The sequence below is a fragment of the Clupea harengus genome, chromosome 6, assembly GCF_900700415.2.
Source record: "Clupea harengus chromosome 6, Ch_v2.0.2, whole genome shotgun sequence".
In the NCBI taxonomy this organism is placed as follows: Eukaryota; Metazoa; Chordata; class Actinopteri; order Clupeiformes; family Clupeidae; genus Clupea; species Clupea harengus.
Window position 1 is genome coordinate 10,454,100 of NC_045157.1, and position 17,113 is coordinate 10,471,212.

The 17,113-nt window shown below is 44.2% G+C and overlaps 1 protein-coding gene across 4 annotated transcripts in view; it reads right to left on the bottom strand.

Moving 5' to 3' along the window:
* LOC105908691 (LIM domain-binding protein 2-like) overlaps positions 1–14,774 on the bottom strand; it is a 48,289-nt gene extending 33,515 nt beyond the window's left edge. For 2 of the 4 annotated variants that reach the window (XM_031568959.2, XM_031568958.2), the window contains exon 1: positions 14,167–14,772. In XM_031568959.2, the coding sequence (XP_031424819.1) occupies positions 14,167–14,298 (132 nt within the window). In that variant the 5' untranslated portion in view covers positions 14,299–14,772. Of the gene's footprint in view, positions 1–14,166 lie in introns of all 4 variants that reach the window. The other 2 variants (XM_031568960.2, XM_031568957.2) reach the window with 2 other exon arrangements.
* Between the last annotated feature and the right edge of the window lie 2,339 nt (positions 14,775–17,113).

Genomic DNA, 17,113 nt, shown 5'->3' on the forward strand with positions numbered 1-17,113 from the left:
GGGCATAATTAATCGACGATCGATTAATTGATCATTAAGAATTTCCTCGATGAAATTATTTTTTCATCGATTAAAACTAATGCATGTTCTGTTGCGTAGTGTGTGTGTAATTTATTTATTTTAGGGCTGTCAAAGTTAACGCGTTATTCTATGAGATTATTGTGGCGGAGATTAATGCAATCAAATATTTGAACGCAGTTAACGCAACTTTGTTTACTTCCGGTGCGCGTTGACCCGTGGCACGAAACCGCCCCTTGTCTGCAGTCAGTTAGATAGAAGAGAACGAGACGGTAGTTGAAGATGGAGAGAGCTGAGGGATTGTTGGGCGGAAAGTTTCTGTTTAAGAGGCAAAATGACAGAACAATCGACAAAACTAAAGTTGTATGTAGCATTTGTCAAGCTGAATGTAGCTATCACAGAAGCAGCTCGTGTTTAAGTTATCACCTTAATGCAAAGCACCCGACAGAAAGCAGTCCCAGGTTAGATGGTCGCCAACCCACACTCCACGACTTCTCTAGGAAATTAACTAGACCAGTCCGTGAAAAGGTTACCAACGCTGTAGCAGTTTAGGTTGCGGGTGACTGTCGGCCCATCAACATAGTTGAAGACGGTGGGCTGACTGAGGTGATTCGAATTGCTTCAGGGGACAATTCTTACGATTTACCGTCGAGGGGCACCATTGTGTCTCGCATACATTCCTTGGCTGATGGCGAGAGAGCACGAACAAAATACAATTAAACAACAGTGTCTAAAATAATGAATGAAGTGATTACTCGTTAATTTATAAGATTTAGTCTTTAGAAGAAAACAAACTTTTAATCACGATGAATCTAGATGAATGAATTTCAAAATGTGAGATTAATTAGTTAGAGAGAAAAAAAAACGAAGGTCAGTTGTGTTTATGAGCACCGGCTTCTAGCTGTCGGCTCCGCTGCTTAAGAGTACAGCAGCGCATATTTTCAAGTGTAACCATTGAACGGATAACGTTTAACTGCCACAAGAGTTGTCCATCTTGTAAGTTTAACTGCCACAAGAGTTGTTCATCTTGTAATAAATATCTCAATGAGGAAACACGCTGTGTTTTTTCTATTTTCACTGCATTTTAATATAGCCTATAAATAGTGAATTTTAATATAAAAATATTAATGATTAATCGAAAATCGATCGTTAATTCTCCCGACGATCGATTAAGACAATTTAATCGAATGCCCATCCCTACCACCCACTAATAGTGGAGAAAAAGCTTCTTTAGCAAGCCAGAGAATTCTTGTCAGGCACAACCATGTTGCGAAATCTGACTACCAGATGTCATTACCTGAGCATAGAATGTGAATGTCTGTGTTGTTGCTGTTTTCTTATCTACAATATGCAGAAAGTGCAGTTACCTCTCATGCGCACATAGTGCCACCTTTAATGTTAATGCAAATTTTATATGGTTTCCATATGTTTACATAAGGTATTGGCTATGTTATTATTTTAATGTTTATGAAAACAAAAAGTGCATAGTGCTGTTAATTTTATGGTTTTCAATTTAAAACTTTTTGAAATGATTGCAGTTTGTGTATCAGTTCATTTTGAACATTTTGCGCGTGCGTGTGTGTGTTTATCAGTTGAGGCTGATCTACAGGAGGCCCTGGGCCAGAGGTTTATGGGAAATCCACAGGCTTACGGACACATGCACCAGCCCAGGCCTGCACCAGTAACTAAACATAACCAGCTCCTGTAAATAACAACATACGCTTAAGGAAATGATAACAACGCATCCTATAACTACAGTTCCTATAACAGCTGATATAACAACATACGCTTAAGGAAATAACAACACATCCTATAACTACAGTTCCTATAACAGCTGATATAACAACATACGCTTAAGGAAATAACAACACATCCTATAACTACAGTTCCTATAACAGCTCATATAACAACATAGCCCATAACAACCACATCCAGTAAATAATGGCAACTCTCTACTGTAAATAAAACAACATATCTTGTAAATAACAATTTAATGTAAATAAAAACCCTCTCCTGTAAATAACAACACTTAACTCATGTAAATAACAACAACAGCCCACTCCAGTAAATATCAACGGCAGATCCTGTAATTAATGGCATCTAATAAATAATCATCATAAACCCTATCAATAAAAACAATGAGCTGCTGTAAATAACAACTACTTCCTCTGATTAATATCAATGAACTCCAGTGAGGCATTATCACCCATTAATGTGTGCATCATTTAATTGCTGCTTCAGTTTGGGCCCTATTTCGATGGCGACTGAAGGAAACCACTGGGCAATTCTTCAATCTTTCCCCCGAGGCATGGATTTTGAATATAGGTGTGGTGACATATTATACTTTGGCAGGGAACATCTGAATGCACCAATCACAAACCATCACTGCCCAAGTCGGATTTACCTATCTGCCAAAAAATATCACGTTCACATTTAGTCGCACATTATGCCTACATATTTATGTAATTAGCAAGGAAGCAGGCGCAAACCTGTGTTATGGGTTAAGGCAATGAATCTATCTGGGATATTCTCAAAATTAACATAAATCCTTGCATGCTTTTAAAAAAAGAATGAAATGTTTGTTTTGAAAGGTTAAACCCCTTGAAAGACTTCGGAAAGACGTCTGGGAAGAGGTAGTCTAATTTGTCTTTAATTAAATGATCAGTAAAAAGTAAATTTATGTCATCCATGATGTAAATACCCAATAAGGACATTTTGTGTTATTTCTATCCACACATTATACTCTAATTAGACTAAGGCAGAAGAAGACATGCTGCACACCAGCACATTTTCCATAAAATATCTCTTTTCTTGGCCGCTACGGAATGCAGAAAGAGACTGCACTCAGGTTGGTCCAGGTTCACCACCATAAACTCATATGTTGCAACCTCCCATATTGTATGCATTCCCCATTCATGTAAGCCACTGATCACTGCTGCTCTTGCGTTTTACGCATCAGTTTTTTTCCCTGTCTATGTAGTGGCAAAACTCGTATTGTTTTTACCACCTGGAGAGTGCGGGTGTAGATTTGCAGCCTTTTCCTTTAATTAATCCAAAATTGCGTTCCCGTTGTGTTTCTTAAACCTTTATTGCAACGTAAATAAACATGAAAATTATATGTAGAGATTTGTGTATGCTTTTTATCTTTCATTCACGTTCAGCACTTAGGTTAGGCCAAGGCTTCCAGTTGAGTAGGCCAGAGTTGAGTAGGCCAGAGCTGTGCAGACCGTGGCTGAGCAGGCTGCGTTGACTGAGCAGGCTGTGGTCAATGACGGTTCTGCTCTATCCCCCGCCTTCTCCCCGCCGTGCACAAATCACACCAATTTAAAGGCCAGCACCCTCACCCCCTGGAGAGGGTGCACACTGGCCTAACACATATAAATATAAAAAAAAATTGATTATAAAAATAAGAATAAACTTAAAATGTCGCTCCTACACACTAACTGTACAGAATCAATTACTTTGCATATTTTCAGAAGGAGCCATAACAGTAACTCATCAATATATAGTAAATAAAGTGTATACATTATACCCCTTTTAGATGCTTTTTAGAAGAAAGGTCACTCTTCAGTCTCCAGGTTGTGGCACAGTTTGGCTTGGTGATAAGCCTTTCAATGACTGTCTTAGACTTAGTCTGGAGATTCACTGAGTGAACCAGGCCTCTCCAATCAGACTTGATCTCCAGCAGTCCAGCATTAGTAAATCTACACATATAGTCACCCATAGCCTCGTATTACGCAAATAAATACCATGTCCACGCTCTCCCGTCGATCCAATGCTCAGCTAATCAGGCTTTCACTCACCTGTTCGGTTCTGCAGGGGTTCTGGATGCACTGACTGCACCAAATAGTGCCAATGTGTTCCCAGGAATAATTTCAAATAAAAGAGTCATGTACAGGATCAAAGTTCAATCTAATTGACATTGAATACCATAGTCACCTGAGAAGAACCTAATAGGAAGTGCAATCAAACAGTGCAGTGACTGCGCCTATAAAAAGCAAAAGCCATACTTGATTTAAATTAGGCAGCTATCTACTTCGAGATAGTCACCTTGTGCAGTGATATGCCGCTCCCAGTGCGCCTGCCATGCACCTATTGATAGATTCCATGACAATCCAATCAAAGTGAACAAAACATTTTCTTTTTACGGGCTTAAAATCACATAGGCTACCCTGATGACCAATATAACTGATACTGACCAATACGTTCGAGAGGATGTGGTAGGGTATTTTAAAACAGGTGTGACAAGCTACAATAATGGTTTCAAAGAATTTAATTGTTTGGAACTAGAGGAAGCACTATGGTTTATTCCTTGTAAAACTGTCCAGCACCCACAGCGATATTGGCATATTCTTACATTGTAATTTAGTCTGACGCATTCAGTTTAAAGGGATTGCTGGACAATGCTATTGGTCGGCTTTAACCAAACCTTCCACTAATTAACTTCAGCCTGGCGCTGCCCACATAGTGCCTTTGACCTTTGACCTTTGGCGCTCGCTGTACCTCTTGTGCAACAGTGCGCATGCGTTCCTGTTTCCGCCAGATGATTTTGCCACCATAATAGGGGCCTTTGTGTCACTCAGGCTCCAGGAGTATACATGTCATTTGTTGCTATTATCACTTCCTCGTCCTCACTAGCAAATCAAATACAGTCATTGTTAAGGTGATGCATGCAATACGAGGTGCCCTTATTGGACAAATAGAAAGAATAAAACAAACAAACAAACCAAAGAAAGCAGAATACTAAAAGAATACTGAAATATGCTGAAAAAGAGAGCAGAAGACATCAGCCTAACTGTACATCTGCAGTGTTAGTGTGTGTGTGTGTGTGTGTGTGTGTGTGTGTGTGTGTGTGTGTGTGTGTGTGTGTGTGTGTGTGTGTGTGTGTGTGTGTGTGTGTGTGTGAGTCTTTCTAAGCTGCAAGAGAGAGATTTGTCCACTCTGCGGCCCAGAGTCAGCCAGAAGCCAGAGATTAAAATAAAACCCTTATTCTCTGAAACTCCACCACACCCACCCAGCCGACCGTTAACACTCATAACAGTCACATACACGCACACGTAATCAATTCCTCATACTGAATACCTGTGTGTCTACGTGTGTGTGTGTGTGTGTGTCTGTGTGTGTGTTTGAAGCATGAGCTCTGTGGTGAAGGCTGGGCAGGATGTCTGTGTGTGTGTGTGTGTGTGTGTGTGTGTGTGTGAATGTCTTATTGCTATCAGGACAGCAGTGTGGCCTGGGTTAGGAGCTGGCAGTGCGGCACAGGAAAAAGGTGGGCCCATTGTCCCCACATCCTGCCAGCCTCGTCACTCAGTACCCCCGGCTGCCTCGACATCACCCTCCTACACACAAACATGTTCTAATGCCAACTCAGTACCCATCACCCCTTCCTACACACACACACACACACACACACACACACACACACACACACACACACACACACACTAAAGCCAACTCAATACCCATCAACCCCCCTACACACACACACTTTAATGCCAACTCATTACCCCTACACACAAATGCACACACACACACACACACACACACTGACACACTAACGACAGCTCAGTACCCATCACCCCCCTACACATACTGTGACACAACCGCTACCTCAGTAACACATGTGGCCCACACACACACACACACACACACCCACACCCACACGCTTCAACACTCCCTCAGTCTATTCCCCCACACATTCATTCTCTAACCCCACCTCCCTTGCTAGTCAGCTTCCTTGACCCAAAGGCATTACAACTCGCCACAGAGGGTTGAAGCGCACGTGCACACACACACATAGGACCTAAGCAAATACTGTACATACACACGTAAGAGTAAAGTACAGACACACATACAAACACAGCATCATCTGCCTTGAGGCCCTTAATAAATAAACAAACACCAACACTTGTAGCGGGACTCAAAAGTCAAGGGGCCCTAATTTCATTTGTACCGGGGCCTCAAAGGTCAAGGGGCCCTAATTTAATTTGTACTAGGGCCTCAGGAGTCAAGGGGCGCTAATTTAATTTGTACTGGGGCCTCAGGAGTCAAGGGGCGCTAATTTAATTTGCACTGGGTCCTCAAAAGTCAAGGGGCCCTAATTTAATTTGTACTGGGGCCTCAAAGGTCAAGGGGCCCTAATTTCATTTGTACTGGGGCCTCAGGAGTCAAGGGGCGGCAATTTCATTTGTACTGGGGCCTCAGAAGTCAAGGGGCCCTAATTTCATTGATGAGCAATGAGCAAAGCAACAAGCAAAGTCCATTACGCATGAACTAAAGCGATCATGTGAGTGCCGACCTACCCATGTTTGCGTTAATCTCATGCTATAAAATTAGCCGAGTTACTAAATTGTGCAGTGGACTTTGATTGTTGCTTTGCTCATTGCCAGTCGCCCGTCAATGAAATTAAGGCCCAAGGAGTATATGTATTTGTGTATGTGACTGTGAGTGAGAGAATCACACTGCTTCTCTGCTCTCTCTCTCTCTGCTCTCTCTCTCTCTCTCTGCTCTCTCTCTCTCTCTCTACCTCCTTCGGTTCCTCTGCTGATTTACTGCCCTCTCACCTGTGGAAACCCTTAACACGGGGTCTATCGCAGAACACACCCCAGCTTTGGGAATGACCCCCCACTTTTGTCTTTTTCATCTCTCTCTCTCTCTCTCTCTCTCTCTCTCTCTCTCTCTCTCTCTCTCTCTCTCTCTCTCTCTCTCTCTCTCTCTCTCTCTCTCTCTCTCTCTCTCTCTCTCTCTCTCTCTCTCTCTCTCTCTCTCTCTCTCTCTCTCTCTTCCCTGTGCCGTATTTCATCTCTCATCCTCGCCAGTATTAATGAGCTTTATGCAAATGCATTTATTGCAGTCAGGGTCCACGTTTGTGTGTGTGTGTGTGTGTGTGTGTGTGTGTGTGTGTGTGTGTGTGTGTATGTGTGTGTGTGTGTGCGCACATGTGTATGTGTGTGCATGTGCAATGGCTGTGGTTGTCCAGACTCCTCCTCTGCATGCTAATCAGAAGAGTCATTTGCATACATTTAACTGTTCAACAACAAAACCCCAACCCCACACAGACACACACACGCACGCACGCACGCACGCACGCACGCACGCACTCACACACACACACACACACACAAACGCGTGGGTGCACACATACACGCACACATACAAACACGTGCGCGCACACACACACACACACATACATATATATATATATATATATATATATATATATATATATATATATATATATATAAAGAACCTACACTCACAGTGACACAAAAGAAAGCTCTGACACAGACACACACGATGCTTGTGTCCCATTGTAAACTGAGTGTATGTATAGGGTTTTGTTGCTTTGCATTTTAACAGGTCTGGCCCCAGCCTGTAGAAAGAGCTCCACATATCTGCGTGAGGAACACCATCAGAGGCGTTTGGTGGGTAAAAGTCCCATGCCATTGCGAGAGACCGAGGCAGATTGAGTCTTGCCCATCACGTTACTAAAGCAGTCCCCTTCCCCCCAGCCGCCAGCTCCCCACAGTCCAGTCCATTAGAGTACCCAGTTGGTCTTAACCTGGTTGTCTATACTGGTTCTCTTGTGGGACTGACAGCACCAGGCTCTCCACAGGCTGACAGTCAGGCCTGTGTCTGAGCTGAGGGGCTTTCAAGGGCACCTCAACCTGAACCCCTTAGAGCCTGATCAGAGACCTGAACCCCATAGAGCCTGATCAGAGACCTGAACCCCATAGAGCCTGATCAGAGACCTGAACCCCTTAGAGCCTGATCAGAGACCTGAACCCCATAGAGCCTGATCAGAGACCAGAACCCCATAGAGCCTGATCAGACCTGAACCCCATAGAGCCTGATCAGAGACCTGAACCCCATAGAGCCTGATCAGAGACCAGAACCCCTTAGAGCCTGATCAGAGACCTGAACCCCTTAGAGCCTGATCAGAGACCTGAACCCCTTAGAGCCTGATCAGAGACCTGAACACCTTTAGAGCCTGATCAGAGACCAGAACCCTTTTAGAGCCTGATCAGAGACCTGAACCCCATAGAGCCTGATCAGAGACCAGAACCCTTTTAGAGCCTGATCAGAGACCAGAACCCCATAAAGCCTGATCAGAGACCAGAACCCTTTTAGAGCCTGATCAGAGACCAGAACCCCTTAGAGCCTGATCAGAGACCAGAACCCCATAGAGTCTGATCAGAGACCTGAACCCCTTAGAGCCTGATCAGAGACCAGAACCCCATAGAGCCTGATCTGAGACCAGAACCCCTTAGAGCCTGATCTGAGACCAAATGGGCTTCACTGCTGTAAGCATCAACCTGAAGTGCAGAGTTCATTCAGCATCCAAGTAAACTCCTGTGCTGGTCCAGTAATGCAAAGCATGGCGAACAAAAGGAACAATAAAAAAAGTGTCACAAACAATTCAGAGGAAGGAGAGGAAATATCTATGCTCCAGGTGAGCACAGATGATCAATACAGTGTGTGTGTGTGTGTGTGTGTGTGTGCGTGTGTGTGTGTACAGCAACACTGCGACACAAGGGCAGTGTGTTGTTGGGGACACTATGGGCTTCAGGAGGCACAGCCTCCACCCCACAGTATCTTTTCCATGGTGCTTTTCAGACGTCTGCTGTTTTGAATAGCAAACTGAATGATTTCCATAGGCAAAGCTGGGACACAGCAGGCCTCCTGGTCTTTCCACCCACCTTGGGCAGCCTTGTCATTTCACATGCACAGCAGAAGGACATGAGGTGCAGTTATCACTAAAACCATCGTTCACATTCAAATCCGTTAGGTGTAGATTGCTTAATGTGAAAGAGTGATGGATTATTAGGTAACGGGTACATTTCCAACAGAAGCTCAGCTGGAGTTGATACTATAAGGCCAGGCTACTTGGCACAGGTGTCTTGGCCAGGGGCCAGGGGCCCAAACAGTGCTTCCCAATCGTTTTTTTTTACTCTGGGATGTTTGACTGGAAAGCAGTCTGCCCTCACCATGTCCTGGTATACTGGAAAAGAAAACCCACATGTGTTTGACAAAGGCAGTAGGCAGGCCAGAACCCTGCAGAATTAGGTGTTTCTACAACCTGTGAAGCTGTATAAGGTGTGTACGGTATTTCACACTAACACACTAGGGTTGTGCATATGAAGTCTTCCATGTCGTCACAAGAGGGCTGGTGGCAGGAAGTCTAGGGCTCGCATGTGAAACACTTTCTCAATGTTCTTAAAGAACTTTACCATGTTTCTATAATGTCACTATAATTTTTTTTCACTGTAGAAGTCACATACTTCAAAACTTATTCTCATCAACATGATCACATGAATCACTTTAGAGATGTATTATATATACATACATTGTTGGTACCCTTCCGTTAAAGGAAGAAAAAGCCACAATGGTCACTGAAATAACTTGAAACTGACAAAAGTAATAATAAATAAAAAAATACTGAAAATGAACTAATGAAAATCAGACATTGCTTTTGAATTGTGGTTCAACAGAATAATTAAAAAAAGACTGGCCTGGACAAAAATGATGGTACCCATAGAGACATGTTAAACTAAGGTGGATCCTCTAATTAGCATTACAGGCTTCTTCAAACTTGTAATCAGTCAGTCTGCATATTTAAAGGGTGAAAAGTAGTCACTGTGGTGTTTGGTATCATGGTGTGTACCACACTGAACATGGACCACAGAAAGCTAAGGACAGAGTTGTCTCAGGAGATTAGAAAGAAAATTATAGACAAGCATGTTAACGGTAAAGGCTATAAGACCATCTCCAAGCAGCTTGATATTCCTGTGACAACAGTTGCACATATTATTCAGAAGTTTAAGGTCCAGGGGACTGTAGCCAACCTCCCTGGACGTGGCTGCAAGAGGAAAATTGATGACAAATTGAAGAGACGGATAATACAAATGGTAACCAAAGTGCCCAGAACAACCTCCAAAGAGATTAGAGGTGAACTCCAAGGTCAAGGTACATCAGTGCCAGATCGCACCATCAGTCGCTGTTTGAGCCAAAGTCGACCGAGGAGGACACCACTGTTGAAAGCAAATCATATAAAAGCGAAACTGGAATTTGCCAAAATGCATATTGACAAGCCACATGGCTTCTTGGAGAATGTCCTTTGGACAGACGAGAAAAAACTGGAGCTTGTCAGTTTCAAGTTATTTCAGTGACAATTGTGGGTTGTTCCTTCTTTAAATGAAGGGTACCAACAATTTTGTCCACGTCTGTATATGTATATATAATATTTGTTTTTCAGAACTGGGCTGGGTTTGAGACTGTGGTCCAGAACCGCCTCTGGCAGCCAATCTGGGCCAGGTCCTAGCGGGCTCCGCTCCTGAGAAAGCTGCTGTCTGAGACCGTGGTTCCGGCGTTCCCGCCATGTCATTCTGACTGCCGCCTCGAGCTGTTTGTAGCCAGCTGGCAGAGCAGGGAGGGAATGTTGGAATCACCAAGAATCAAATAAATCCCGATATTTCAGTCACGACTCAATAAGATCAGCATTCTCTGTCATACTGTAACTGTCATTTAATGTCATGCACTGGAATTCTGATTCATTTTTGTTTATTGACTTGGAATTTAAAGTGACGTTGTGCAGATGTTTAAGATTTGTTTTGTTTTTTAACGGAAACCAGCTAATTTCTACACCAACATTTATTTGGATTATATCGAAAATATAATGTTAAAAATGCTAAGCGTCTCAAACACAAAACAATTTAAAAGAAATTGCTGAGAACTTTAAGTCAGCAATGAGCCCTTGAACAGCAATGTGCATTTTTACCAAAAAATGATAAATCGTCACATAGTAGTATAGCATATCTTCACACAGCATCTGTCACACTGAAGTGAATAGATGTGTGTGCCCAACCCTAGTTCACAGGATGGCAGCCCTCTTGAGTTTCCTGCTTCTTTCCGCCTTTTGTGCTTGTCTACTTTCCCCCTGGCAGGCCGGCTGTTTGGAGGTCCGACCCACTGCCTCTTCCTCCGCGGGGTCAGCCTAATCATTTGACTGGAGCATTGTGGCGGGGGAAGTGAGACTTACGGAGGCAGCAAGTCTTTTGTTCTGAGACACGTCAGTCAGTGTTTAGCGATGACATATTACTGACAGGCGCCCCCCTACTACCACCACCACCACCACAACAACCAGCACGGCCTTCATCGCTAACGGCAGCTGGCTGGTGTGGGAGCTGCCAGCACCACTGCAGCACAGAGTGCCGGACACGCTCAACTGGCCTCCAGTTTCCTCTCTGAGAGACCAGCAGCAGAAGGTGCTTCCATATTTGTATGTATGTGTGTAGTGTGTGGTGTGTGGTGTGTGTGTCTGTGTATGTATTTGTGTGTGGTGTGTGAATGTGTATGTGTATGTGTATGTGTATGTGTATGTGTATGTGTATGTGTATGTGTATGTGTATGTGTATGTGTATGTACATACAGTGTGTGTGTGTGTGTGTGTGTGTGTGTGTGTGTGTGTGTGTGTTTGTGCGTGTGTGCGTGTGTGCGTGTGCGGGCCATCTCAAGCGGCTGGGCTGCTGGAGAGTGTGTCCACTGGGGCTTGGGCCTCTCCTCTCCTCATGAATAATGCATGCTGTTGTGCCATTGCATCTGAGCAACATTGCCTCACACTTCTTAAAGTCACAACCCTCACACACACATGCACACACACTGTACTACACAACCCTCACACACACACACTGCACTACACAACCATGTCTATACTGTCATTAATAACCATTTATATAACTCTATCCATACTACTCTAGAACCCTGTCAATACTACAATTATGCGTTTACTATTCAGCTCCATCACTCTATCTCTCCATCACTCTATCTCTCCATCATCCTATCTATCCATCACTCTATCTCTCCTCTTCTCTATCCTTCCTCCAGATCTCTATCATCAATACATCACATCTCTCTGCCCCCCCCCCCCCCCCACCTTTCCATCGTTCAGCACTTGATCAGTCGAAGATCACAAGCTACAGCAACACTCATGCTGTATCTCTCTATTGTTTAACGGCCCTACCATTCAATCACTTTCACTTTATCCCTCTCTCTCTCTTCCACCTCTCCTTCTGCTACTTGACCCACCTTGATCCTCCACTCTTACCCAGACACCCAGGGGTGGAAAGGGTACATGTTTTCAGAAAACAAAATAAATGCAGAAAATAACTTTTTTTAAACATTCAACAGTGGCTCATTGGCCATAATTCTTACTGTAACCTTAAGGGCACTAGCATATGGGCTTATGTCAATACGAAATAAATATCAGTTTCAGTAATCAGTCAGTAATGCTCCATCATGAGACTCTGACCTGTTGATAATTCCTGAACTGCGGCTTGCACTCGTTTATACAGGAGAGACACAACAGACTGACTAAAATACACACGTGAAGGAACACTGTATCAGGCTCAAGCACTGACCATATGCTTTAATTCTGTATTTTGTAACGGAGTATGGCCGCATATCGGTAGCGATAAATACTCTATAGCATTAGATAAATACTCTATAGTATTAGATAAATACTCTGAATTAGTTATTACTTTGGCACAGTCTGTTTTTCACTCATTTCACACATTCGGGTGATGCTGTCGTGAATGAAATGATTGAAGTGTATCCACAGGCATGTCCGATTTCAGTTGAACAATGTCAGCATACAGTTTGAGACAAATTGTTGCTCAACAATCCCTCCACCCTGGAGCATCTTTCACTCTGCCGTGTCTGTGCTCATACTGCTGTGTGTGCCGTGTCTGTGCTCATACTGCTGTGTGTGCCGTGTCTGTACTCACAGTGGTGTGTGTGCCGTGCCTGTGATTGTAGCTATTCTGTTCTCACAACCCAGACCCAAGACTCCTTCACCTCTGTCCAGGAGCCGGGGCTCAGAGCTTTCCCACACACCAGATGCGCTGTGCTGTGCTCTGCCGTTCTGTGGTGGCCGTGCTGTGCTGTGCTGTGCTGTGCTGTGCTGTGCTCTGCCGTGCTGTGCTGTGCTGTGCTGTGTTGAGCTTTGCTGTTCTATGCTGTGTTATGCTGTGTCGTGTTGTGCAGGTCTGTGTTGTGTTGTTCTGTGTTGTGCTGGTCTGTGTCATGCTGTGCTGTGCTGTACGATACAGTCTTGCATTGTGGCGTACTGTGTTGATTTGTGTTTTGCTGTCTTGCATTGTGGCGTTCAGTGTTGATCTGTGCCGTGCTATGATGTGCAGTTTTGTTCAGTACTGGACTGTGCCGTGCTTTGTTATTCTCAGCAGTGCTGTGCTGTGCTGTGCTGTGCTGTGCTGTGCTGTGCTGTGCTGTGTTGTGCTGTTTTGTGCCGTGCTGTAAGGGCTGTGCTGTGCTGTGCTGTTCACCTAAGCTGTGTATGAGCTTCACCCCAGTCCCTTTGTTGTGCTTTCAGTCAGATGTGTGAGAAAAGAGTGAGCATAGCTAAAAACAAAACAGTCATCTAATCTATTATTTTCTATTCTACCTGGTTTTGTTAAACACTATGGCGTTTGACACTATACAAACTAATCGCTATATCAATAAACCATAATGACTATGGAATTATTTGTTTTATACAAAACTTCAACTGACTACAGTAGAGTAGGTTAAGTATGAGTTCACAGGTTAAGAAGTTTTAGGATCTAGAATTCTGTACTGGGAAACCATAGTTATGGCTTAAAACCACATGGTATCAGACTTCCCAAAAATCCTTTACTTGTTAACTGACACAGAAACCACATAATATACTAATACTTTGGAGGGGAAATTACGTTTTCAGACCAATTAAGTCTCATTCTGGCAGAAATACTGTTAGGGAAAATGAGTGTCACTGGTGGACTGAAGACAGACATTTATAAATAACAGCCCACACACCTTTCTCTGCAAATGTCACTGCCCGTCATCTCATCACAAATGACTTGATATTCGCACGCTTTGTAAGCCACAACCTCAATTCAAACTATCCGACAGAAATAAAGTAGGCCAAACAAACATAAATAAATAAAGTAACGCTTTCCAGCGCGTCATGACAACTTTACTTCCCGTCCCGTCTCACTTCTGCATTTGAATACAAAACGCACGACCCTCCGCGGCGTGCTTCGGTGTATAACTCCCCAAACTAGATCATCGCATCTGGGATGACAGCAACGCAAAGCCATGCTGCTACGAACTCACCTCCGCTCGCGACTGAAGCCGCTTGTTCATCTCGTAAATCCGGTACTCCGGCTGCACCATGTATGGCGCGTGCCTCCGGTAGAAGGGTCCGAACGGCGAGGCGTAGAACGGGTCGTGGGGAGGGTTGGACATGTCAGAGCTGTTGGAGCCGTGCCGCGGTTACTGGCTGGACAGTGCGAAAGGCACATCCATGCAGCGCACATGGAAGACGGAAGCTCACGGAAGCAGTGCCAGTCAGAAGCTCTTTCGCGAACTAAACCCAGAGTCGTTTTGCCCGCCCGCTGCACGAGGCGCGCTACCGAGCAGCTCAGAGTGAATATGGGAGGCGGGAGAGGCGAAAGAGGAAGGGGTGGGGGAGACTGCGAGAGGCAAGGGAAAGAGAGAGAGCGAGAGAGAGAGAGAGAGAGTCCTTATTGGGCAGCCTCAGGCTGCACTGGTTTTGATACTGTTTCTCTGGGCGGATGAAGCTTAAATCGTGTCTGCACGAGCCTCTCCTGGACTCTCACACTGACACGAGGCTGACAAATTTAACCAGCTAGGTTAAATTAAACAACTTCCTTATAGGCTATATACATTGTTACACATGAATAAATGTTATGTCAGACATAAATGCAGTTATGTGTTACGCCAAAAGGGATGAAAGCTGAGTTTAGGCTCTTTACTAATACAAAAGTCATGTCACTTCAATGACTGATAGAACTTCATAGACATTCTCATCACACCCACCGCCACACAGCCCTCTCCTCTGGGGCGTGTGTGTTCTCCGGGTGGCCCAGCCTAACATCCTCAGAGATGTAGCTGGCTCAAGAAACAACTTCATTGTGGTGAAGGTCAAGGGTCAAAGCTGTGATAAACAGGGATACTGAGAGAAAAAATGTATACCCTGCCTGTACTGTAAGTGACTGATAAAAAAATTAATGTTTAATCATTGTGTTAACTATTTCCACACTTAATGTATGAATTAAAGTTCAGCAGAAGAGGAAAATGCTAAAATAATGAACTCTATTAAGATTGCTGGATGTTTAATCATATGATCAGTTTCTGTGCGAGAGGTCTCCAGTGCCCTGCGTCGACCTGAGTGACAGACACCTTCCCTGGTCTCTCAAAGGAGGAGTCAGATGACAGCTGTGAGAATATCAAAAAAGGGATCATTATCATTGATAACCTATCAGTGTTCATAGCATTGACTGACAGCTTAGGCTCAGCCACCAACCATGAGTTATGACACATGACAGGAATGAAGGGGCTGTCTTGGCTATGAGAGAAAGGGAGATTGAAATGGAGATGGAGTGATGGGAGAGAGTGGCATGGCAGTATATGTGGTGTGTCGCTGTGCTTGTTCAGTGGGCATACTTCAGCAAGCTACTCCATATGGTCCACTGAACAGAATCCCAGCTATATAGGGGACTGTGTACTGCTAACACACTCACGCGGCACGATCAGGAGCCGTATTAAAGCAACAGTGAAAAGCTCTTTGCCATCAGGCAGCCTTGGTAAACAGATACTGAACATGACGGTAGTCTTTGTGATGTTAGACCTTCTGAAGATAAAGGGAGCGCTTCAGTAGCAGATCCACGGTGCCAGCCTATAGAAAGTCCAACAGTATATTTTCATGGAAGTCCTAGTGTTTAAGAATAGCAGCTACTTACATCTACTTTCTTTTTTACCTCAACTGAGTTCAGTGTCATTAGGTGTTTGTCAGTGCTGCGTTTGGGCACTTCTCACACAGACACACAGATGATGTAAAGCTACTCAGAACCTTTCCGAACCTTCAGGGAAACAGTGTGTCAGTCCTTGGCATGTTCAGCCTTGAGATTGAGCCGTGGGATTCCCTGTGGATTCTGCAATGAATTACACCAATTCTCAGGATGATAGACGTGGAGGTGCTGGTAGACATCAAACACATTAAGAACGCTTAAAAAGTCACTTAAGATCGTTTTAATTTAGATAAGATTTATGTGGAGTAAAGCCTCTTGTTGCTAAAATATCTGACTCCAGTTCAAACAGAAGCAGATAGACTGAAAATGGTTTGTCTGGTGCCTCAGGCATGTAGATGGGTAATTAAAAAAAGTTAGGAAAATCTATTAATAAACTCTTAATTAAAAAGTAAATGTATTTAATATCTCAGGACCTTTCAAATTGACATTTCCAACAGGATTTGGGTACATGCCAAAAGCGTTTTTCCATTGGAGATTTTCCCTTTATTTGTAGTAATTATTTACACAGGTCAAACTTTCATTAACAAACCTCTGTTACCAGCACTAGATAACCACGTCCACTGGACACCCCCCAACTCACACACATCACCACCACCACACACACACACCACCATCCCCCCTAACACACACACACACCACCATCCCCTCCAACACACACACATCACCATCACCACCATCCCCTCCAATACACATACATCACCACCACCACCCACCTCAACAAACACACACACATCACCCTCACCACCACACACACACCACCATCCCCCCTAACACACACACACACCACCATCACCACCATCCCCCCTAACACATACACACACACGACCACCACCATACCATCATCCCCTCCAACACATACACACACATACACACACACACACACACACACACACACACACACATCACCATCACCACCACAAACACACACTACCATCCCCCCTAACGCACACAGACACACATACACACACACACATACATTCACCAGCATCCCCTCCACAGTGGAGGAGTGAGGGTTCTGAGGAGGGGGGGGGGGGGGGGGGGGGGGGGCAGGTGGCTATGAGTTAGAGACCTGAAGATGAAGGGGGCAGAGAGAGAGAGTATATGAGAGAAAAGATGAGGGGGCATGGTGACAGAAAGCGAGAGAGAGAGATGTAGATGGGGAAAACAGTGAAAAATAGAAAGATAAAGAGAGTGCCTGAGACAGAGGAGATGAACGGGACACAGAGAGA